This window comes from Brugia malayi (assembly GCF_000002995.4).
Source record: "Brugia malayi strain FR3 genome assembly, contig: Bm_v4_Chr1_scaffold_001, whole genome shotgun sequence".
Taxonomy (NCBI): domain Eukaryota; kingdom Metazoa; phylum Nematoda; class Chromadorea; order Rhabditida; family Onchocercidae; genus Brugia; species Brugia malayi.
Window position 1 is genome coordinate 903,640 of NW_025062475.1, and position 27,466 is coordinate 931,105.

The 27,466-nt window shown below is 20.6% G+C and overlaps 2 protein-coding genes across 2 annotated transcripts; one reads left to right on the forward strand and one right to left on the reverse strand.

Annotated features, from left to right (window-relative positions):
* Positions 1-6,066: 6,066 nt before the first annotated feature.
* On the forward strand, positions 6,067-13,008 carry Bm8003 (Uncharacterized protein; the record flags this gene model as incomplete). Its single annotated transcript, XM_043076147.1, has 14 exons — positions 6,067-6,078; positions 6,190-6,326; positions 6,504-6,681; positions 7,015-7,136; positions 7,792-7,873; positions 8,016-8,168; positions 8,799-8,978; positions 9,465-9,776; positions 10,127-10,237; positions 10,587-10,807; positions 11,024-11,144; positions 11,744-11,963; positions 12,108-12,346; positions 12,811-13,008. 14 exons carry the CDS (start codon positions 6,067-6,069, stop codon positions 13,006-13,008), a joined length of 2,286 nt encoding a protein of 761 aa, XP_042932081.1.
* Positions 13,009-15,156: 2,148 nt separating this feature from the next.
* Positions 15,157-18,435, reverse strand: Bma-scrt-1 (Uncharacterized protein; the record flags this gene model as incomplete). The annotated part of the gene is made up of 4 exons (XM_043076148.1): positions 15,157-15,275; positions 15,860-15,946; positions 16,232-16,630; positions 18,246-18,435. The coding sequence occupies 4 exons, from the start codon at positions 18,433-18,435 to the stop codon at positions 15,157-15,159; spliced, it is 795 nt and encodes a 264-aa protein (XP_042932082.1).
* Positions 18,436-27,466: the final 9,031 nt, after the last annotated feature.

The window sequence follows — 27,466 nt, forward strand, 5'->3', positions numbered from 1 at the left end:
CTCAAATTTTAGGATCAACTAATCCATTTGATATTTTTGAAGTGGTTTCTAAATGTGATTTTATGCTCTCAGTTGACCTAAACGAATGATATTATATATTGTGAAATATTTTAATTTCATTCTATTCTATCATTTCCATCTCATTACTTTTATTCAAGGTGCTTAAAAATTGATACGGGCGTAGTTTTATTTATGCATCATGTTTGTTAATCTGTTTCTTTTTCATGATTTTTGTATGCATTTGTTCAATTTCTCATTAGAAATAAAAATGTGTTCAAAAAGCTTTAGCAAATGATTTTTTTTTCTTTTGAAGGAAAAGATTTAAATAGCCAGTTAATCTTTATTTGAAAGCGTGTATGCTTTTCACCATAACATTTTGTAAATTCAGCAAATTCACGGTTGATTTCAAATAGAGAGAGAGAGAGAGAGAGAGAGAGAAAAGAAGATTGAGATGACGGTGGTAAGTGATGCGGGAAGGAACAAGTTTTGTTGATGCTCTTCACCCCGACACTGAAATATCCTTATAGTTGTGGTGTTAATTGAATTTCTACTAATGTAAGTGAAATGGTGAAAGAGAGAGAGAGAGAGAGTGATAATTCACTGATCAAAGGAAAGGTTGAAAAGTTTTTGGTTAATTGATAATGGTTCGATTTCATAAATCTTGAAAGAATAATTGGGATGCCAATTATGTACGATGTTTAATAAACATATTTTTCATTTATATACTATTAATGATAACAAAAAGTTGCTAAATGATAATAATGATAATAATAACAGTAATAATAAAGTGATTATGAGATTGGTTATTATATTATACTAAAAGCTTTTTTGTAAGTTGTATCAAAGATGATAGATATTATTTAGGTTTAATGATTACTAAAGTAAGTTAAATCTACAGCTATTCAGATGGAAGTGTAAAAATTTTTAAATTTATTCCTTGATGTTATAAAGCAGTGGTATTTTAATTAATATTATAATCTATTGAATGCTATTCAGTTAAAATAGCATTAAATTATTTATATCATTGAAGTTAGATAAACTTATCATTGATAAGTTTTTGCTTAACTTATCATTTTTGCTGATGATTTATTACTGTATTATAGTATTATGATATTCATTTATCACATACAGATGGTTTAAGATTTAATTTTTGTTGAAATCCTGATAAATTTTTAAAATTTGATCCAAATATTTTGTTTAAAATGCAACGTTTTAACAAATATAGTTAGCACAATGATCTGTAATTAGGGAATTAATTACTGATAAAAGATGATATAAAATAGTAAGTGATAATTAGTTATAAAACATTTGAAAATTTTAATATTTATTCAATTTTGAAGAAGCAACAACATTTTAGTGAAGAAGAAAGCAGAAAAAAGTAATGAAAATTGTTTATTTTAGTAGAATAAGTTTCGAAATAATCAAAAATCATTTTGGGATTAAATAATTTTTTTAAAAAAAAATTTTAATTTAAAAATTTATAAACTTTAAAAAATATATCATAACTTTCAAAAAAAAAAAAAAAAAAACAAATAAATAATGTTAAAAAATTAATTATGTGCAAATAATTTTAGCAATTGATTAAAAATTACAAATTTAAAAAAAAAAAAAAAAAAAAAGAGAATGGACTAATTATTGGAATATTTAATTGATTAATTAAATGGAATGCAAAAACTTTTAAAATGAAAGTTATAATTTAACTAAATGAAATGAATTTAAACTAAATGAACAGATTAAAGGTCAAACATATAAAATGGCTGATTATCATGGCAAATATAACTGATGTTTGGATAAGGCTACTACTATTCCATTCTTGTCTTATAATAAATGATATATAATTAATTTTCATGCATAGACTAAGAAAAGATAGGAGAGAGAGAGAGAGAGAGAGAGGGAGAGAGGGAGGGAAAAAAAAAAGATGAATTTTGACTTTTTTATAGTGTAATGTAAAATATTTGTATAATTGAATTTGATGAAATGACCTTGTCTAATTTCGGGATGAACGACAAGAAAATGAAATGGGGAGGGGGACACAAGGGACAGGGGGGACAGAGGGGACAGAGGTGAAATAGAAAGAGGTATGAAGTAAATGAAAAAGGGGGACAGATCGGGTTGAAAAGGCGGAAGGTTTTATTTCTTCATTCACTCTTTTCATCCATACATCAACAATAAATGCTTTCAAGTTGAAATTTCAATTTCAAAGAAACAGCGCATTGTTTCGCATAATTTCCTTTTTCTATCATTATTGAAATGATATCAAATTTTCGGAAATTTCACACTGTTTCTTTTATAGAGCAAATATATTTATCAATTGCTTTTCTAACATTCCATTGAAACAAGTTTAACTGATAATGATAAGTTTGACAATTTATAGAGCGAAAATTTTTCATAAGTATGGGTATTGTTTTTATTATCAGATTTAGTTATAAATATTATCCATTATTTGTTTTCGAAATTAATCATTTAATTATCATTTGTTTTCTTTCTTTCTTTATTTATTTACTTTTTTTTTTTTTTTTATTTTTTTTTGGGAGAGGAGAGAGATTTTAATAAATGAAAAATTAAATTATGGATTTATGTTAACAAATTGACAAAAAAAAAAAAAAAAAAGAAGAAGAAGAAAAAATAAATCATTTATGCATTTTAATTGAATTTAATACTTTTAGTCATCGTTTATCGTTCAAATCGTTCAATTTTTTTTTCGTCGTTTAATTTTGATACATAAAAGTTAATTTATTTAGATTTTATTTAAAAAAAATAAATAAATAAATGAGTAAATATAACATTGCTTGTAAAACATTATTTTTCAAATTCTTTTGTTTTTATATTTTATTTCATTTTTATATTTCAATGTTCTAAAATTAATGTTTGCATTGAAATATTAAAAATTTTTTTGTGTTATGTACATGCAAATATATATAAATACCAAATAAATAAGAAAAATTGAGAAGTAGAATTTTTAGTTTTCAAACTTTTTCTAAAATAATAATAATATAATCTTTAAATTAATTATTTTATTCGCTTTTAAACTATTAATTAAACAAGCAGTACAAGTTGTTATACATAAGTAATTGTTTTATTATATTTAATAAATTATTAGAGTATTTAGGACAATTTGTAAGAATAATTTCTAAATTATACTAACAAATTAGATTTAAATATTAAGAATTGATTTAATCACTAATTAGAAAAATAAAATTGTATAGTATATTTAATTTTTTAGTATACTTAATCACTAAAAATATACTTAATTAGATATTAATATATTGTATAGTAATATACTTAATTGCTTATTATACTTATTTACTAAAAAGTACTCAATTAGAATTAGAAGAATATAGTCATATAGTATACTTAATTACTAAAAATACTTAGTTATATAGTATAACTTAATCCCTAATATATTTAATCAGATGAATATACTTATATAGTGTACTTAATTGCTTAAAAAACTAAAAAAATTAAAAAATAATTATTAGGTGTATTTATTTAATTACTAATATATTTAATCATTAAAAATACTTAATCAGACGAATATACTTATATGGCGTACTTAATCACTTAATATACTTAATTAGACGAGTATACTTATACAGTATACTTAATTACTTAAAAAACTAGAAAAATTAAAAAATAATTATTTAGTGTATATTAGTTACTAGTATACTAATTTATTAAAAATACTTAATCGGATGAATATGCTTATACAGTATACTTAATTACTAAAATTACTTAATTAGACGAATATACTTACATAGTATACTTAACTACTAAAAGTACTTAATAAGATGAATGTACTTACGTAGTATACTTAATTACTAAAAATACCTAATTAAACGAATATATTTACATAGTATACTTACTAAAAATACTAAATTAGACGATTATACTTATGTAGTATACTTAATTACTAAAATACTTGATTAGACGAATATACTTATATATTATACTTAATCACTTAATACAATTACTAAAAATACTTAATTAGACGATTATACTTATATAGTATGCTTAATTACTAAAATACTTAATAAGACGAATATACTTGTATATTATACTTAATCACTTAATACAATTAATTACTAAAAATACTTAATTAGACAAATTTAGTATGATGTTGCGATTTAATAGTATAACAATGTCAGGGTCATCATTGTCCATCCGTTGCAGTGAGCAGTATTCATTTCTATTCTAAAATCATGATTGTTTAAATTAATTACTTTTTTCTTTCTTATCGATATTTAATCGAAATCATTTAGTATTGTTGAAAAAGTTTTTTTTTTTTGGAATAAAAGATAAAAATCAATTTTGTATTACTAATAATATAATAGATATTATTTAATTTCAAAATTAACAATATTATTCAATTCATTTTACTTATGTATATGTAAATGTTTTAAAAAAAAAAAAGAAAGTAATATATGTTTCAATAAAAAAAAAATACCATAAAAAAATTTATTTTAATTAAAAAAAAAAAGACGAATTTATTTTTGCACTAATTTATTTTTATCTTTCAAAATACTACAAAAAATAAATGCTAATTCAAAAAAGAAGAAAATTCATTGATGTAATTTATTAATACATTATTATCAAAATAAATATTATTATCATTTTTATCATTTATTAATTTACAAATAAACGAATTATTTGTTAATAAATCCTTGAAATTATCCGTTTAAAATTGTATCAGATTAATTTATCGCTATCATTTGTTGACAAATCCATATTGCAACGTTGAAAAACTTGTTTTTCAAGTTAAGAATGAATGAAAGAGAAATTTACAAATTGGAATATTAAAAGATGGCAAACTAAAGAAGAACAAGAAGAAAAAAAAAAAAAAAAGGCAATTTAACTATAATTTATGCAAATAGGTAATTATTGTTAGCATTTCTACAGTTTACCGATTATTATCAGCATTATTCCTGATCAATTGGAACCAGTTGAAATTATTCATTTTACCATTTTCCGGATCATCAATTTGTTGGCTCAATGATTTACATTTCGATTCGCTACAATTATTTATTATTTATTGTGGAATTTGAATGTTCCTAAAAATACAAATGAAACTTTCACTGTTTCGTTCATGATTAAATTTCTAACAAAATATGAAAAGAAAAAAGAAAAAGAATTTTTTTTTCTTTTTTTTTTTTTGAAAAATTAAATTAATTGTTTTGAAATTAATTAGCTAATTTTATTTGTTATATTTGATTAAATATTTAAAAAGAATTAAACATTTCAGTTTATTTTCAATTTTTAGATTTTCAAAAAATTTTTATATTAATAGGGGTGATGTAAAAAAAAAAAAAAAAATTGCATATGTCATTTTATCTCAAAAATTTCAAATTAATTATCAATTTCGTAGCAAATTAACACCGCATATTTGTGTAAAAATTTTAATTTAAATTTTAATTCACAGTTTATAAAATTATGATACTTTGCTTTTTTTTTTAATTATGATTGTAAAATGAAACGAAATTTTAAAGATGTTAGTAGTTTGTTTGAAATTATTTCACCAATAATTTAAAATTGTTTGTTTAATTAAAGTAATTATTATTATTATTATTATTATTATTATTATTATTATTATTATTATTATTTATTTATTTATTTATTTAATGCTAAACATTTTTTTTCTTTCGTTTTTTCCTTTCAAACAAATATTTAATATATTAATACTGTAAATGATTTAATATATATTATCATATTATCACATAGTATTCCAAGCATGAATGACCAGTTCTATTCATCATTGTCACATCTTATCAGTGTCAACTTTTTTTAAGAAAATTTTTTTCATAATTTTTGTTGTTTATTATTATTATTGTTTTTGATTTGTGTGTATTTTTTGTGATTGTAATGAACTTTTTTTTTAAAATATTATTTATTATTTTGCTTAAAAATTGAATTTCTATCAATAATAATAGATTTATCAAATCGTATGAAAATAAAATATGAATAAAATTTGATACTATGAAATTGAAATCTTTTAAATTTTATTTATTTATTTTTTTATTTTTTATAGGAAAATATTTGATAGTTGAATTTACAATAAGCAACGTATGAATTATGAACATTTTGGTAAGCTATTGTTTGAATTAATTGAAATTAAAGGAAGAATAATTTTGCAAATTTTAAATATAATCAATATGAATATTTGGTGAAATTATCAGCTTATCATAATCATTTTAGATATCACTACTTCTTCCAATATTATCATCGTATCCGGTGATTATCAGTGCCATACAGCAACAGAATTCACCTGGCAGGCCAATTCCATTATTTTTACAATGTGGAAATTATATGTTTAATAATGAAACTTTAGGAAGGTAAATTATTTAATTTTTAAAACAGATTTGAAAAATTTTTAAAAAAAAAAAAAGAAATTTTCCAATAAAAATAATTTAATTTTGTTAAAATATCTAAGCTAATTAATGAATAATAAATATATATATATATCTACTGTTTACTATTTGCTTCTATATTTTTCTTTCTTATATTTGCAGAGTTGATTCAATTGATTATAATCCACTTTTACGATCAGATGGACATTTCGGCTATCCGGGCCTTAAAATACGATTCAACAGGAATGCATTCAGTTATGGTAGTTCAATAATTGCTCAAATGTTAAATCAACAAATACGAAATATTCGAATACCATCATTCACTCAATGTCTACCGGAAGTATGCTAATATTTCATTTTTTTTTTTTCTAATTTGACATAAATTTAAAATAAAGTTAAAATAATATCATAATGTTATGAATAAGTTATACTGATAACGCGAACGAGATTATCATTAATATATAATTCAGGACAGATTCCTAAACTAATTAATTAATTAATTGCTCCATTCTCGAACTATTAATTTCTTCCATTTCTAAATTTTCAATTAAAAATATTTTTTCTTTCATTATGGTGACAAATAATAATAATGCATAAGTTTATATATGTTTCTTTTTTTTTTTAATTAACTAATTAATTACCAGAATAAAATATTTTACAAATATTTTTTTAGGTTAATGGATGCGCCTATCTTACAAATATTTTGGTGACAAATTATCAGTGTGCTCAACGTGTCGCATTATTTCCAATTTCACATAATGAAATTGCTCTTAATATTCAAAATTTTGACCTAAGGTTATTCTACTGTTTGATAATTAATAAAAAAGAAAATTAAGAGGAATAGAACAAAAATGAAATGAAATTTTGAAAAAAAAAAATAATAAGATTATCATTACTTATTCTATGCTTCACAATGTGCTTAAAATATCTAAGTATTTTTTATTTAAGTTTTTATTAATCATTATCTTTTTAAATTTTATCATTCCTCAATTTATAATTAAATTTGTTTGAAGTAATTTGACAAAACTTTTTCAACATTTTAGGATCATTTGCATGAAAGTTTTCGACCTTTTTTCTTTATTTAGTTAAAGTGAAAAAATTTTTTGCAATATATTTTATTTGAGATTAGAATTCAATGCAGGATGACAAATATGATATCATAATTTTTCGACAACTAAATAAAATAATTTATTCATATATTTTTCTAAAATAATTTTTCTTTCCCCAAATTTTAATTTAATCAAAATTTTGTGCTATAAAATTAAATGATAAATTATTATTGATAAAAATTTGTCTTTTTTTTTTTTTGAGCATTTAACTACTAAAATAATTTTTGCATCATATTAAATATTTTGCAATATTACTTTCCTTTTTTGTATTTTTCTCTTTATTTTTTTTTTTTTTTTTTAAAAATTTTGATTAAATTATATTGTTTGATTGAAAATTTTAGTCTAAGTGGACAACTTGGTGGACAAATTGTTGTTTTATTACCTTTACCACTTTGTGGAACATTGTGCATCGATGCTAGACAGGTTTCTTTTTTTTTTTCCACTTTTCTTTATCAATTAATTTATTAATTTACAAAAAAAAAAACTTTTTCAAAAGTTAAAAAAATAAAAAAAAATTTAATAATTAGATGGAAAAGAAGCGCAAAATGAATTTGATAATTTACAGATATCAGTATCACTACAATTAGCAATTGAACGAAATGTGTACAATAGCGCCGCATATATTCGTATGACAAAATGTTCATTAACAATTGGTTATTTAAATATACATATTGTTAATGGTGGATTAATTGGTGAAGTTATTAATAACAATTTTCGGGTAAATTTTTATTTTTTGTTAGTAAAAAATTAAAATTGTAAAATTTTAAATTTATAATTTTCTTTTTTGTTGTTTAATTTATTATTAAGATAGAAAATATTTAATGAATAATTTGCTATATTATTAAAATGATAAGAAAAAAAAGGAGGTGGATATGATTAAATTCGATTGATTAATTAATTAATTAATTGATTAATCAATTGTCATAGACGAAATTAAATATTTTAAATTATTTTGTTATCATTTTTTAAATGGTTGCATTTTTTTCACTTTATTTTACTAAATAATTAATTTCCTATATTAATGAATAATAATTAATTGCAATATATAATAATAAATAGAAAATTTTTAATTTTAGTATATAATTCAATTGAAAATTTTTCTATGATTTTTAATTAGTAATTAATTGATTTAATGAAAAAAAAAAACTTTTGACTGTATGAATTTGTTATTAATTTTTTTTTTTAAATGATAGTTTTTCTCTTCTTTTTATTATTAATAATTGAAATTGCTTTCTAATTAATAATAAATAAATAATAGTAATAAATAATCGAGAAATTGTTTTGAAAGATTTCATTATTTTTTAATGTCAATAATTTTTTTTTTTTTTTTAAGTTTTGAAATTTTTAGAATAAAATTTTATCACAAGCATATGCAGCATTGCCAGAAAAATTTTGCAATATGATACAACCATTGATTGATGAGCATATAAATTCTCGACTAATTAATATGCCACAAAGGATTCCAATTTCACAAATGATTTCATATGCATCATTCCTGATCAATAAACCGAAAAAGCTACCGGAATACGTAAGTGCAATTTGCTTTTTCCTTTTCTGTTAATACAAAAAATTTCGAGAAATTATTCGAGAATTTTTAACAGCAAATTAAATCCCGAATAATTTTTTTTTTTTGTTACTTCCGGGTAGAGTAATATGAAAGTAAAGAATATTTAAGGTAAATTATTGTTAAAAGTTCATTTGTCTTTGGTAAATTTCAATTATTAAATTTCATGAAAGTTATTTAAGCTTAAACGTATTAGAATCAAATCATTTGTATAATAATTTAAACTTCAAAATTTTTGCTAAATATTAATAATATTCAACTATAAAGAGCATATTTTTGTTAAGTATCTGATCGATATGAGAAAATGGCCTAGTTAGCCTAGCAATCATTTAATCATTAATCTAGTAAAACAATGAAAAATATCCTAATATTTTTAGTTTAATAATATATTTTTAATTTTTTATCTGTTAATGTTATTAATTTAAATTAAATTTATTTCTTTCATTTTAGTGCTATTCTGAAATTTGCAAACGCTATCAGTCCACCAATATATCATTAGCTAACAAAAAGCTTAAAACAAAAGCAATCCATTCAGCTGGTGTATCAAACATTGATAATTTTGATCAGAAAGTAATTGGCAGTAATAAACCGTTAATGAAATCAGAAGAAATGAGTGGTAGTAATAATACAATACCGGAAATTATTAAATTACCGAATGTAACAGATCAAAGATTATTGATACCTGAAACAACAATTGAGAAATTTCCTCGAAAGATTCAAAAGAATTGGCAGATTAGAAGATGGCAAAGAGCGAAAAGAAATGTAAGTGATAACAATAATAATAATAATAACAATGATAATAATAAAAAATAATAATAGTAATAATAGCTGTAATAATATTAATAATAATAATACTAGCAATGGTAATAATAATAATAACAACAACAATGTTAATAACAATGAAATATTAATGAAATGAGAAATATCACTCGAAATGATGTAGAAATTTTGATTGAATGAAAAGAAATGTAATTGAAATAATTAAAAATTTTATAAAAAAATTATGAATGAAATTTATGAGTTTATTTAATAAATTTTTTTTTTTTATTTTTGTTAAAAGAAAAAAAAAAATTGCTTAAAAAAAAAAAGAAAGAAAAAAACAATAATTGTAGAGTGGAATAATAAATGTAAACAATAATATTTGGCAACAATGTGCCAATTGTGATTATGAGAAAAGTGAGATAATATCATATTATTATGATACTGTTATCAATCATATTCAGGTATATTTTATTCTTGTCAAAAAATTTATTAATTTGAAAAAAAAAAATTTTTTTTTTTTGTTTGTTTTCAAATATATGAAATAATTTTCGAAAAAAAAATGACAAAGTAAAAAACAATTTTGAAAATAGTTAACTTTTCTTTTTTTTAATTTTTGATACTGAAAAAAAAAAAATTTGATAGAATTTAATTATAATATTTCTAGATTTAATTTAGTTAAGATTGAGTATAATTATTTGCTATTGTAGTAATATTTTAACAATAACAATAAGTTAAGTTAATAAATTTTATGAAAATAATTTTTGTTTACAATTTGCAATAACCATGTAAATTACTAATCGATTATTTCAGAATTGTGCTTCGGATTTAGTTTTAGCAACGCATTTTCTTGGTTCATCAGCAACAAACTCTGACTTAACTCTAAATTTCCTTGAAGAAATTAGTCCAAATGCGCGTGGTGGTACACCATTTGCGCCACCTATATTACAATATCCTGTATCAGATAGTGGACAAATGATTGATCTCCTTATCAGTGATTATACACTCAATACATTACTCTATCATTTTCATAGGTTTGTTATTTTTCCTTTTCAATATAAATTATAAATTTACTGATAAGCATACATACTTATGATAAAAGATATGAAATGAAATTGATACACATTACATACTTTTATTGATAATAATAAAAAAAATTTACTTTTCATTTTTTTTTTTTTGTTTTTTATCAACAAAATTTACGAATAATTTTGTGATAAAAAAAAGGAATGAAAATGTAATCTTTTTAGGAAAGGTATTTTTGCATTTCGAATTGGTCCTGAAATACCAGTTATTGGTGATTTATTAAATTTAACATGCACAGCAGAAGATATCGATTTCGATTTAAGTCTTGAATTACAGGATAATAAGGTATGCAAAAAAAAAAAAAAAAAAAATTAATAAAATTTAAAAATTAATAATCATCCATTAAATTTATGAATTTAGCAAATGAAATATAAAGTAGTATATCAATGGATATCATAGCTTTTCAACAAAAATTTAAAAATTAAATCAGTATTTCAGGGTTAATCAGGATTTTTAATTTTGAAATTGATAAGCTGAAAATTTAGTTATGTTAATAAATTAATTGCCAAATAAAATATTACTGGTAATAAAAGAGTATCATATGAGCAAAAGTAAATTAATTGCTAATAAAATTCAAAAGCTAATAATCATCCATTAAATTTATGAATTTAATAAATAAAATGTAAAGTTGAATAAATTAAAGATGCAAAGTTGAATACTTAATAATTGACTCATTAATAAAATACATTTAAAATATAATTAGCAATAGGATCCATTGGTAAATCGTTTTAAATTAAGCAGAAATGAAAATTTATAAAGGCTTAAAATTAGCATTTGAAAAGAAATTTATAAAATTTTAAAGTTTTATTTTTATTTCTTTCTTATATTTGAATTTTTTCTTTTTTTTTTGCTTATAAAGTATATTTCTATATAAGTTAATTTAGGATTTCGCAAATGAGACAGCATCAAATGAAACGAATTCGCAAACGAAATCGCAAGATAATCGTAAGAAACGACATACAGCAATGGATACTTTAATCAATTTTGGTATATGTCTAGGTGATATTGCACCCGGAATTCGTGAAAGAAATCCCGGAAAACGAACTTATATTATAATCAAAACAAATCGAGCACCATCTGTGCTATTTCAAAATGCTAATAAAGGTTAATTTTTTGAAAATTTATCAAAATTTGATAAAAAAAAAGAGATATAATAATTTTATTATTATACAATTAATTTAAAAAAAAAAAAAACTATTAAATTTTAAAATTATTTAATAAAACTAAAAATTTTTATTAATATTACAGGTACTATTGTAATTGAATTTATAATAGATGGGCTTATTTTTTTGGATGGTACCAATATAAAAGTTGGCCATTTACAAATTAGGACTGTTTCTGCAATAGTGGCCCAGCTTATAGCTAATCGAATTGTTGCCAAAGTACAAATTGAACGGATGGAATTTATTGATATTGATAAAACATTTGGCTTACCATCTGAAGCATTCACTAATCTTTCTGATTTAGCCCGAGGAATTCTTACTAGGGTAAGAATTTTACAATTTTTTTTTTTTGCAAAATGGGTAACTTTTTTATATAAATATTTTCTTACAAGAAAAATTTTGTTTTCCACAGAAAACAAAACAAAAAAAAAAAAAAAATCTAATACATTTTATTTTTTTATTTTTGTTTATTCCATTTTAATTCATTTAATTTTGCTCTATGTTATAATTTTTATATATTTATCAATAAAATTAATTTAAAAAAAAAAAAAAAACGAATAATTTTTATTATATTATAAAATATTTGGTATAATTGTTATAAAACTTTGTTATTATTAATTTTTTTCTTTTTTTTCTCAATAACCACAAAATTTTTATATCAAAAATTTATTGTATTATAATTAATTTGTTATTTGCGTATACATACATTTGAAATAGAAAAAAAAAAAAGAGAGAAAAAAATTAATTCATAAAATTTAAATTTAATCAATTTTTTTTTTTTTTTTCAGGCAATAAATAAAAAATTAGCAAATGGTATTCCATTAACAATGCCACAATTAGGCTTACCAATTCAATTTTCTAATCTTCATTTTCAAGTGATCGAACATGCTTTATTAATTTCCACCGATGTTAGCATTCCATCTTTGACATATTATTTACCATATCAAAGGTTTACCGGATGTCCTTACTATTATCAAATATCATAACTTTAAATATAAACAAAGCCAAGAAAAAAAAAAAAAAAAAAAAACCAAAAAAAAAAAAAAAGAAAATCGTTTATTGTAATAAAATTTTAATACTACAAAATTTTTTAAATTTAAATTTTTTATTTCGGTTGAAAAAAGCAACTAACTGAAGCAATAAATATATGTTTTAATAAAAAATAAAAAAAAAAAAATAAAAACTCTTACATATTTTTAGATTTTTTCTTTTCTCAAATTTTAACATTTATTCTTTGATTTGCTAAAATTAAAAAAAAAAAAAAAAAAAATATTTGTTGCTTTAAAAAATTGAAAGGATAAAATGCTATTGAATAATTAATTGTCATTATTTGTTATGTGGAAATTATTTCACTCATTTTTATAGAATTATTTGAATTAAGTCATTTCAAATTCTACCTCATTTAATTAATGAATGCTTTTTTTTTTATTTTATTGAATTAATTAGTGAAATGTTATATGCAAATTTAAATTGTATTCTTTACAATATATTTGTTTTTTTTTTTTTTTTTTTTGTTTTGATTCATTTTGAATGTTTGTGTATTATAATTTTTTTCAAAAAAGAAAAAATCATTTTGTTAAAAAAAAAAAAAAAAGATTGTTGCATTTTTGATAATAAAAAATTTTTGGAAAAAAAAAAAAGAAACTTAATAGAAATATTTTGTAAATTTCAATTTTATATTTCATTAACTAATATACATTTGCAATTTTCTTTTATTTGACACAAACACAAATAAATCAATTAAAAGATGATCGTTCCATTTTTGTAAATTTATTTTTGCTAAAATTTGTTTTAAATTTAATCAAATAATTTTGGGTTAATTAAACTTAAAATGCATCTGTTATCTTTTAAAATTTCATGTCAACGAATAAGTTCATTAATTAATTATTTAATTAATCTATAAATCAACTAAGACCATTCTGAAATTATCCTAAGATTATTCGACTTTTTTTTTTTTTTTGGCTCCATCAAACTGGATTTAAAATTTCTGATAGATCGATATAACGTAACATCAATGATTGATCGAACATTTTTCCTTATGATTCTATCATCTATGATCATCCGATCAAATTTGATTTTAATGATTGGTGACATTTGCGATCATTAGATCAAATTTGCATATTGAACCTTTTTTCTTGTTGTTATCTTATTCTTATCAAAATTAAATTCATTTAATTAATTAATTAGTTAATTATAATGACAAATTTGTAAACAAATATTTAAATGAACAAAAATTTATTCAAATTCAAGGCATTATTATTATTATTATTACTGAACAAATACCGGTACAAATGTGACACTGATTTTGTGGATGGCTACGAAATATTTCGATGCAAAAAGAAAGAAATGACTAATTATCGAAATTATTTTCATTTCTACTCCCCTTCCTTTTTTTTTTTTTTTTTTTTTTTTTGAATATTAATCAAATGAATAAGCCATTTCAATCATTTCCGGAAAGACATATCAGGAAAAGAAAGAAGAATTTAAAAAAGTACTATCCGGTTCATTATTATCAGTGAAAATGATTATGATAAAGATTTTTTTTTTCTTGTTTTTAAACTAATAACTATTTAAACGATAATTTTTTTTTAATAAAGAAAAAGAAAAAAAGGAAAGAATAATAATCTCAGTCCAATTAAACAGCTAATAATAAAAAACCAAAAGAAGTCAAAAATATTGAATCAAAATTTTTAAATACTCAAAATTTTACTTACTTACTTACTTAATATGCTTATTTGATAAAAACAGTTCTACTTTGTACATAGAAAAAGAAAAAAAAAAAAAAAGGTAGGAATAAAAGCCGTATAAGTTATATATGTTTACATAATTAAAACTTAATTCCGGCAAATATCACAACCTAAATTGATAATCAATTTACACGTAGCTCAAATGGACTAGAGAAAATTTACACGTGAAACAAGTAAAACTTATTCGTAACTTACATATTGTATACAATCCATATGGAACATTTACAACGCTAAAGATTTAATTAAAATTAACATTTATCTTACATTAACTTTATAATTTAACAATTAAAAAATTAACCAAAAAAAAAAAAAAAAAAAAATTAAGAAAGAAAAAAAAAAAAAGAGAAAGAAGAGAAATAATAATAATAATAATAATTTACAGTAAGACTAGGAATTTTTCCTTGGTTTAATAATAGATCGTATACATGTTGATTCTTCATGTTTTGATAAGTAACTTTTTAACGCAAAACGTTTCCCACAACGTTGACAAACATACGGTTTGATACCTAAAATTAAAATATAAAACTAGAATTAAAATATAAAATAATAATTAAGTGTTAAAAAAAAAAAAAAAATTGACAATAAATATTATAAAATTTTTAAATTACAAAACAATATAATGTATTAATTTGATAAAATTATTGAAATATATCATTTGTTAAGTTTAATTATTTTTAAAAATTACACTATTAAAATTAGAACAATTAAAATATTTTATCAAATTTAATTCTCATAAAAAATTTTATTCTTTTTTTTTTTTTTTTTGTTTCATATTTATTGTCAGAAAATAATCAATGAGTAAACCTTCCTGCAATTAATACTTTTTATTATCTCACTAAATACTACTGTAGCAATATAATGCAAAAAAAAAATATTACAACAATAAAAATAAAATTTTAAAGTGTAACTTTAAACAGATATTAACTTTAGAAATTAAAAAATGATTTCTAATACAAATTAATTATAATTATTATTTGTTAAAGTAAAAGTTGTTAGAAATTTAAACAAAAATATTATTTACAAAAATAAAAATAAAAAATTGCTAAAATAAATTTGCATAAAAATGAAATACTAGAAGAGTACTACTTACCACTATGTGTTTGGACATGAGCGCGTAAGTTACTTTTGTCAGCAAATGCTTTAGTACATATGGGACATTGAAATGGTTTTTCACCAGCTAAAAAATTATTTAAAAAAAAAAAAAAAAAACATTCTACCAATCTTTAAATTTGTTAATTTAATTTAAATTTTTTTAAAAAAAAAAAACAAAAAAGTTAGAAATTTAAGTGATAGTTATAATCTTTTTATTTCAAATCTAAATATAATATTTAATTTATTTACAATAAAACAAACGTTTGAAAAAATTCTTTTAAAAAAAAAAAAATTATTCAAATAATTAATTTAAATGATTAATTTTGCTTTTTCTTTTTGAGTATGTAAAAAATTAAATTCAAAAATTTACTATGTGTTCGCATATGTCCCTGAAGAAGCCAATGTCTTGTGAATGTTTTACCACATACGGAACATTTGCAAGTGTTGACATGTGATGATCGTGTTGAATTACCGTTTCTGGCACTAGCTGAACCGGATCCGGTTATTTTTGATCGATTTGTAGCATTATTTTTGGTATTACTTCTAATAGTAATACAATTGCCACTGCTGCTACTACTACTATTACTAGTTGCATTGAAATTAGCATTTGTGATAAACGATGTATTACTACTACTACTGCATGCAACTGATTGCAGCTGCAGTTGCACTTGTTGTCGATGCCATGCCATATGAATCATTAAATCAGTCGGATTTAAATAAATATTTTTGCATGATGGACACTGCAACGTTGGTCTCAAACATTTGAAAGCTGCAAATTTGATCAATTTTAAATTAAAATAATTATTTTTAAATAATATTTAACTATTACTTATAGTTATAATAATAACAATAATAATGATAAATTAAAAATTATCATTGTTATTTATTTATTTATTTATTTATTGTGAATTAATGTATGAAATAATTATTCATAAATCATTTTCGCTTATATTTTCTACAATACATACATTTAATTTATTAATATACAAATGTAATTATATAAATTTCACTCATAAAAAAGAGAAAACTTGTATAATAATTAATTTCGATTATATTTATAAAAATAATGTTCGTCTCTTTTTTCTATTATATAATTATACTAATATTATAATATAATGATTTTATTTAATACTGAATAAAATAAATGAGTTTTTAAAAGAGATTTTTAGAGTTTGAAGAGTTTTAAAGCATAATTATATGTATATATGAATAAAATAAATAGTAACAAAAAATCCTAATGTAATGCTTTATATTATTACTTAAATTATAACATATAAAATTTATATTATTACCTTAATTAAATTATAACGTATTTTTAGTAATCATTGATCTAATCCATGTTGATTAGTTGAGTAAATACAAGTATTAGTAAAATAAATATTTATATTATTATTATTATTACTTATTACATTTATATATTATATACCATTAAAGTTTATATTCTTGCCTTAATTAAATTATAACATATAAAATTTATATTATTATTTTAATTACGTATAAATTTTAGCGTATAAATTTCACGTAAGATATATTATTTATGCTATAAAGTTAATATCCCTAAATATTAATAATAAATAATATTACAATGTTGTAATAATTTGATGGATATTTGTTAATTCTGGCGATTAATATAAATTCAGATAGTTTTTTTTTTTTAGTAATGATTGATCTAATCCATGTTGATTAGTAGAGTAAATACTATACAGTAGTACTTAACAAACCACTTGACATATATCCCTGGTAAGATTTTCTAGTTATTATTTCCTCTGTTATTTAATAGTAATAATAAAAAAAAAATAAATAAGTATTCTAATCTATCATTATTTTATCATTTACATTTATTTTATTATCACTACATCTAATATTTTAAATTCAAAATATAAAAAGAAAAAAAAAAAAAGAAGAAATTAATTTTTTACCAAAGTTATTGTAAAAGTTTCATTTTTTTTTTTTTTTTTTTTTAAGGCTAAATTATATCTCCTTTTTTCTAAAAAAAAAATTTTTTTAATTTTTCTTTAATTCATTTTAAGTTAATTAAATCGATATGATAATATAAGTTGAAGTGTTTAAAATCAAAAACAGTATAAATAATCAACATATATTTTAATCATTAAAGATTTTTTTTTACTATTCAAATTTTAAAAAAATGTTAGAAGAAAATAATTTCAAATCAAAATTATTATAAATAATAATTTTTTATATTTGAAAATTAAAAAAAAAAAAAAAAATTAATAACTTAATGTATTGCATAAATGTATTTCAGACAAATTATTGCAAATATTTTACATTTGATATTGTATTTTAAAGAAATTTAATTTACAGAAAGAAGGAGGGAAAAAAGAGAGAGAGAGAGAGAGAAATAAAAATGAAAATGAATAACTTACGATCATTTAAAGTATTGAAATGTGGAAATTGAATTGGTCTAAAAAATGCGCTGCTAAAATAATGAGGCGGAAATGGTGGCGGAAAAATATAGGAAGGTGGAATGAAAAATTTGAATCGTTCTGTAGGAATTGATGATACTGATGATGGGAATGTAAAAGGTGAAGTTATTGGTAATTGTCCGGAAGTCATTGGTAGTTGTCCGGAATGTAAAGTAAACCGATCCAGTATTTATTTGATTTGATTGTGTTTTTTTTATCCTGAATAATCTAAAAAAAAAAAAAAAAAAAAGAGAAAATAAAGTTTATAATTTTGTACAATTAAAAAAAAAAAAATCGCCACAATTAATAAATAAAATTATAAATTTTACAATAATTTCATTTCATTTCATTCTATAAATAAAAATCTTAGTAATAATATTCGAATGTAACAAATGAAAAAAAGAAAAAATATTTAATTATTTTCAAGTATTCAAATTCATATGCGTTTGGGAACAAATTCAAATATGAAATTATTATTTTACTGATATTAGATCGTAAGTTAAACTTAAATTGAAATATTGCATAATAATTCCTAAATTATTCTCAATATTATTAACATAATTCATATTTCAAATTTATTAATTCATATTTCATCAAATATCTATTTGCATAAATTAAATTAAATTAAAAGGAATCATTAATTTTTTTTTTCCTTCCTTTTTCATAACAAAAAAAATTTCATATTTTTTTTTCCTAAAATTCAGATATTTCGAGAAATTTCTTACATTTATCGTTTTTGTTTTTTTTATTTAAAATTATTCAAATTTAAAATAAAAATTATTTCTCTTTTTTTTTTTTTTCTTCATATAACAAAAAATAGCTAAAATAAATTTTATTAATTTTAATAATAATAATAAATAATAGTAATGTGATACTGTAAATGAATGGCATCTTATGTGATAATTATTTAGCAAAATTTAAAATACAAATTTTTCAATGAATTTTGGAATACCGTATTCCCGGGAGAGAGAGGGAGAGAAATTTCAGATGGTTAGTGTTAGTGGGTAGTGATGATGGGTGGGTAAGTGGTGATGGGTAGGTAGGTGGTGATGGGTGGGTAGGTGGCTGTGATAGTAGACTTTACCCATTTTTACATCTTTTTCCCTCTTTCTCTCTCATCTATTCCTATTCGAGAATAGCAAATTTGTCGGGTATTTTATGGAGATACACTGGGAAAGTGAGAGAGGCTGGAGAAAAAGTGCACATACACACACATACACATACAGAGGTAGACGGTGACAGACAGATATATACTTACACATTCACTCTTGTAATTATCAAATTTGCACCAGATGTGTGTATGTGTATGTCTGTGTATGTGTATGTCTATGTATGTGTGTGTATGTGTGTTGTTAATTCGTTTTTTCTTAACGAAAGTGTGTTTTTCTCAAAAAAAAAAGAAAGCAAAATTTAGTTGAAATTCTCGAGAATTCAGAAAAAAATAGAAATTTTATTTTTACAAAATTTTCTTTAGAAATAGAAATATTCAATAAATATTCTATAATTGTTATTTTCAACATTTTACATTTAAAATTAATAAACTAATTAATTCGATTTTTTTTTGAATGCATAAATTTTAAATTGAAAATTATTTATTAGAATTAATGTTGGAAATCATAATTAATTATGACAAATGACAATGATTATAATAAATAGCAATGGAAAGATATTGAGAGTTATTCAGGCGCAGGTGACAGATACTAAGAGTTACCCACGGGTAGATCATTGAGAGCAAAATAAGTTTGCCCTGCTATTTGTGCTAATTTTATAAGTAATATTAGTATAATATTTTTCCTTTGATATTATTGCTAGTGGAATAAATTTTCAAATGTTTAATTTAATATTATCTGCTAAAAAGTATCAATCGAATAGGTAATTAAACAACAACAACAACAACAACAACAACAACAAAGCTTCAAAACAATCTAAGTAAACATTTTGCATTTCAACAATAAATTAATTTAGTAGCAGCAGTCATATATTTATTTCAAAAAGACCATTTTAAAAATCAAAAAAAAAAAAAGGAAGAAAGAGAGAAATAGCTTTTGAAATTCAATGTGTAAGTTTCAAAAAATTTTTAAAATTAAAAATTAAATAAATATTAGTAAACATTTAATAATTAACAAACTAATATTCGTTGAGCAAAATTAACGAATTTGATATTTGAAGTGAGAAAAGATACAATATTTTGTAATTTACCAACAAATATAACTTGAATAGTTATTTTAGTTTGAAAAAAAAAAAATTGCTTTAATCTTTTCAAAAAATAAACTTATTTATTTTTCCTTCGTTACTAATTAATTTAATTTAGTTTTAATTCTTTTATCAATTTCATTGCAAATAATTTTTGAAAGTTAGTTATTTAAGAAAAAAAATTTTTTTTTTTTGATAAAGAAAATAGCTTTATCTTATATTTTTTTTTTTTAAAAAAAAAAATGAGCAACAAATAAAGGAAAATGTTTATAATTATTTTACTTCTACAAAAATTCATTCCATCATTTTGAAAATACTAATAATAATATCAACCAAACACATAATCACATCATTATCATCTTTTCTTCTCTTTCCCTCCCTCTCTCTCTCTCTCTCTCCTTCATTTTCACATTAATTCAACAAAAAATTTCTCTTTTTCTCAAAGCCATTATCATAAAATTTACATTTTTTTTTTTTTAAAAGCAGAAAAATTTTTCAAACAAAATAACTAATCAATGGTGTAAATCAATCAAACTAATTCTCTAATCAGTTAGCTCACATTTGCGCTTACTTTTTCCGCTTTTTATCTTATTTCGATAATTGATAATAAATTCAAATTCAATAATTATTGAATTTGAATTTATAATTATATGCTTTATCTATTTACATTTAATTACACCCTTTTTTTTTTTACATTTTTACTTACTAAAATGATAATTGCTAAAATTACAATAATTTCATTTTTGAAATTTCAATACCCATCTTCCAATCATTCATTTCCTCAACTACTCTTGAAATTTTTTTATTTTATTCTTAAAATAAAATAAATTTTGTTAGCTATTTCCTAAAAAAAAAAAAAATTCTAATTTGTAGATATTTGTTCAAAAAATTTTGCTTCCAAATTTAAAACAAAAAACAAAAAAAGAAAAGCAACAGATGGAAGAAATGAAATTAAATCTATGATAATAATAAAAATGTGGCAAAAGAAATTTTTTTTTTTTTAAAAAAAAAAAGAATTAAAGAAAACATTCCAATATATTTCATTTTTTTGAAATATTTAACATTACTAAAATTCCAATATTACAAATTTAAGTATAAAAATGAATATATATATACATACATACACACATACATACATACATACACACACATACATACACACATACATACATACACACGCATACATATACACATACACACGGTATCGTAGTAAGTTATTAGGAAAAAAAAATGGATTACAAATTTAAATATAACAATGAATATATATATATGCATACACACATACACACACACACACATACATACATAAACACACATACATACACATACATGCACATACACACACATACATACATGCATACATACATCGTAGTAAGTTATTATCGTAGTAAGTTATTAGGAAAAAAGTATCGTAGTAAGTTATTAGGAAAAAAAATAGAAGAAAATGTTGAAATACTAAAATATTACGACAATTTTATTTATTATATTTCAAAAAAAAAAACAAAAATAAAATCAAATTTACTAATTTTATCATTTAAAATAAATTAGCTATAATAAATTAATTGCTAAAATATCAATTTTATCAAAAATTGATAAAAGTAAAAAGAAGATAAAAATGATAATAACAAGAATGATACTATTACAAGTAAAAAGTAAATATGTAAGGAAAGGATAAATGAGTAGTAGTAGTAGTAGTAGTAGTGGGGTGGCGTCAAGTTGGTGGGTAATCGCAGATCATTTCATATAATAATAATATCATCGGATAAATGTTCTTCCTTCTTGGTTATATCGCGAAAAAAAAAAAAAAAAAAAAAAAAAAAAAGAGGAAAAGCTCTTTTTGAGGGGGTAAATGTGATCGAACTATACTACCCCAAACTCATCGTTTTTACTTCTTTCTCTTCCTTCTTCCTCTCCTTTTTTTTTTTTTTATTATCTTTTTATCATTTCCTTTTCTTAATTTCTCTCTTATAATTACAAATATTTGTTCATTTGATATTCATGTGTTTAATTTGTTTACTTGTTTATTTGGTTAAATTGTATAAAAATTAGTAAAAGATTGAAGATTTTTTTTTTTTTTTTTAAATGTAATTTTACAATTCATTTTATTCAATATGCTATAATGATTTAATTATTTAATTAAATTCAACATGTTTATTTGTTTACTTGTTTATTTGTGTGTTTATTTGGTTAAATTGAATGAATTAATGTAATACATTTTAGAATTTATTTTATTCAATGTGCTGTAATAATTTAACTATTTAATTAAATTAGTAAATATAGGAAAGAAGGAAGAAAAAAAAGAGAAAAAAAAAACAAGAGAATTAAAAAAAAAATAACACATAACAATAATGGTATTTATTTATTCAATTTTGTAATAAAAATGACCACTGTCCACTTTATATTATAAAATTAAGTATTTTTTTTTCTTGCATAATCAAAAAAAAGCCACCATATATATTTTTAATAAAATTGAAAATGTCAGATTTTTTTGTAGATCAAAAAAAAAAAGGAATAATTAGTTTTTTTTTTTTTCTCTCTCTCTCTCTCTTTCCCTCTCTTTCATCATTTAAATTAGCATTTTTAAAAGTTCATAAATAAATCTATAAAACATTCATCAATTTCTTTTCTCCCTCTCTCTCTCTTTCTCTGTCTCACCCTTTCTCCCATCATTTAAATTACTATTTTTAAACTTTAATAAATAAATCTAAAAAAAAAAAAAAAACGCTTTATATACTTTTTTCTGTTTTGGTTAAAATATAAATAAACTAAATTGAATTAGTAAACAAAAAGAATTTAAAGCCGACGAAAGAAAGATGTGAAAATTGTGATATACAAAAGAAATTATAGTTTTGTTGTTAGTTTAGTGTAATTTAATTTGTTTGTTTTTTTTTTTTTTGAGTTTTGAAATTAAATTTGTGAAATTCTCATTGCTCTTTGTGAATTCCACTAGCTAAATGAATTTGTAAATAAATTATTTATTAGTTAAATGAATTTGTATTAATTAGTTAAAATTTGTAAATAAATTATTTACAAATTCATTTAACTAATTAATCATTCGTAATCAATTGAAACTAAACTATTAAAACTGATAATTGTAAAAGTCAATGATTATGAACTTTGTTTTTTTTTTAAAAAAAAAAAAAATCTTTTCTTTTTTCTATTATCATTTCTTATTATCATCTAATCATTCATAAAATAAAATGCTAAATGTTTGTTTGTTTCATTAAAAAAAAAAATAAATAATAAATTTATTTCCAAAAAATGGTACCAATTTTTTTGACATTTTCAATAAAAATTTATCATTTTGCAGTTAATTTTGAAATAAATAATATTTAATAATTTAAATTATATAATACAAACTATTTAGTTTTATTTTCTCATTCGTTTTTGTTTAATTTTCTCAAAATTATTCAAAAAATTTATGCAATAAATGAAATGCGTAAATTTTGGAATAAAAAAAAAAAATTTTGAATTAATCGGAATTCCTTATGATTAAGATTTTTTTTTTTTTTTTGCAATAATTTAAATTTTCATTTTCTTTTAAAAATATATCTATGAATGTACACGTCTTATCTAGATATTTTAGTGAGTGATTTAAAAGAAAAAACAAATTTGAATGTTAGCCTAAAATTAAAATTAAAATGGTAAACTTTCATTTTTAGATTATTGCTTATTGTTTATTCATTTAATGACATTAACAAATTCCAACTACCGTGTAAATGTTGATTGGTCATTTAAAAATTAAAATTAAAATTAAAAGAACTAAAGAATTCAAAAATATAAAAATTTAAATTTCAAAAAGAGAGAGAGAGAGAGAGGGAAAAAAAAAAAAGGAAAAACAGAGAAGAAGCTTAATGCTACCGGGCAAAAGATTTAGTGGCCGGCAAAACTAAAAGCAAATGATCATTGTGTGTGATCTGTCAACGATTGTAATTGTCAAGTTGATAAAGTAGTCTTTATTAGGTGAGAAGGATAAATGAAGAGGTTAAAAAAAAAAAATATGAGAAAAAGAAAGGGACAGAGAAAGAGAAAGGGAGGGACAGAGAGAGAGAGAGAGAGCAAAGAAAGGAGAGTTAGAAAGATAAGTGAAAAAAAGAAAAAAGATGAAATAAAATAATAGAGTGATGAGTTTTTGAACTAATATATATTTGATTTGAAATAGGTCAGAAAAAAAAAAAAAAAAAAGAAATGCCGCATATTATAATCAAATTATGGTATCAATAAAAATGTCACAGAAAAGTTGACATGTCACACTGATAAAGAAAAAAAAAAATTTTTTTTTCCTACCGATTATTATTGATTTTAAATTTTCATTTTTTGAGTAAATTTAGCTAATTTAATTAATTAATTAAAGTAATATCAGGTGTAGAAAAGAAGAAGAGAAAGCAAAGATTTATGAAAGCTTTTGAAAAATTCAAAATTTTTGTTAAAATTAAATACGAAAATATTACTGTATTAAAATTAATTAACCTTAGAAATATCATTGAAACTGATTGTATTTGAGGCTGTGAAATTTTTAACTTATTTTAAATTTTATCATACAATGATAAATTTAAAATTCCTTTTAAATATGAACGAATAAATTAAATTTTAACAAAAATATTTTTGATGTTTTATTTTTTAATCGATTAAATTATTGCAATTTATTCTTTCTCTTTCTCTCTCTCTCCTTTTAAAAAAAAAAAAAATATTAGAAATGACGATTAAATGAAATTTTGCTTAAGATAATTTAAATTTTAATTCTTTTTTTCTCAAATAAACTTTATGCCTACTTTTAAAAACAATTTAATTTTTACAATCTTTATATAATACAATTACATTTAGTAATACTAAATGTATATTGAAAATATTTCATTATCAGATATTATAATTTTGCTAATATTTGTATTCGTTAATATTTACTAATTCATATTGATAAAATTCTTTTAAGCTAATTCATATTGATAAAAATTTTTTTTTCTTCACCTAAAACACGTAACACGTATGAGATAATCGGGTACGTATATTTGATTACCTTATAGATGATATCATATTTGAACTCATAATGCTTTATTAATTAGCATTAATTATTTCAGAATTAAGTTATCACTTTTCTCGACCGATTATTTTAATTTACAAATCAAAGTGACTAAGAAATAAAATTAAAAAAAAAAAGAAATTAAAGCATAATTATTGATCATTTTGAAGTTTATTACAAATTAATAAACCAAAGCTAACCAAATTGTTTTCTTTTTTTTTTTTTTTCTTTAGTTGACCTTAAATTACAGTATGCCAAACATTTGTAAATGTCATCGTTAATTCATAGGAAAACGATATGGTTGAAAAGATAGGTGTAATGAGCGGTAACATCAAAGACAGTGTGACATAATATTCGCGTGTGTACATTAAGCATATTGTTTGTAGGTAATCTCATACTTTATCACCAGGTACTATTTGAGTCTCATCAATAAGTTTGTCATCATTCTTCTCTCAATTTATTCTTATTGAATAACAAAAATGAAAGAAAAAAATTTAGTTAAAAATTTAAAATAATTTAAAATTTTAAAAAAAAAAAGGAAAGAAAAGAGAAGGTATAATAAAAAATTTCTTAATTTCTCAATTTCAAAAGCATTGCAAGATAAAAAAGAATATATTTATAGTAGTAGTTGCAAATAAAATAAATTTATTTCATACAATAGTTGTAATTTTAGTTTTAGTTATAAATTTAATTTTAATAGTTATATAACTTTTAATTTTAGTTATAATTTTAATTTTAATAATTATATAATTTTATTTTTACTTATAACGCTAAAAATTTAATTTATATTAGTGTATAATTAGCTTATACTAAATATATAATAAAATACATTATTTATGATAATTTCATGCAAAATTTCAAATAACATAATAAAAAATAAAAAAATTTTTTTTTTTTTTACTCATACTGATTAAAATTTAAATAAAATTAATTACGTGTAAAATTTAGAACGTTGCGCAAAAATGAATAACGTATACGTGTCATATTTGTAATGTATAACTTTATTAATTTGTAAATAATTGAAATTGCTAATATTAATTATAATTTATTTTATTGAAAAAAAAAAAAAAAACAAAGAACGGAAAAGTTCACGTAATAATTCAATCGTATTTGACGCAAAATTTACAGCCATAAAATTATTTTATTAAATATTATAAAAATTTTATTTATCGTTAGTATATAGTAACTTTTTCCTCTCCTTATTATTATTTTTTTTTTTTTTTTTAATTAATCAAAAATTTATTTAAGAGGCAAAAAAAGAAATTATGAAGTTGACAGACGACAATTAAGGTAATTTACCTTTGCAAACATTTTTTTTTTTTCATTGATTTTCACTTTTATTTTTACTTAATTACTTTTTTCTTTTTTACTTCTGTATTGTTTCTGCAATTTATTTTACAATTATTTTCAAATGTTATACTTTTAAATTCTATTAATAATTTATTATTAAAATTAATCAAACTGTTTAGTTCATTTTTTTTTTCGATTTTATATATTTATTAATTATTACTGTTTGTTATTTTTGCTAGATATATCATATTAAATAAATATTTTTATACATTTTTAAAGAAATGCACAACTTTTTTTCCAAAAAAAAAAAAAAAAAAAATTTTCTTTTCTAAAATATAAATTTTTTTGAAAAAACATGTCAATAATTAATTAGAAAAAATTAAGCAAAAAAAAAAAAAAAATTAAAAACTGTAACAAATAATATAAAAATAATTAAAATTAAAAAAAAAAAAAAAAAAAAATAATAATTAAAATATACCTTATAAAATCTATGTAAGTATAATGATTGAATAAAAGCTACTCAAACATATATAAGTTCATAAATTTGAATTTGGTAACCAATATAAACAATTCATTTGACATTTTACAACCAAATATAAAATCATTAATGATAAGCTTCTGGCCAATAAACTTTTAAGCTTAAACCAATTGCGCCATCATTTTTGCTCACATCTATCTATCT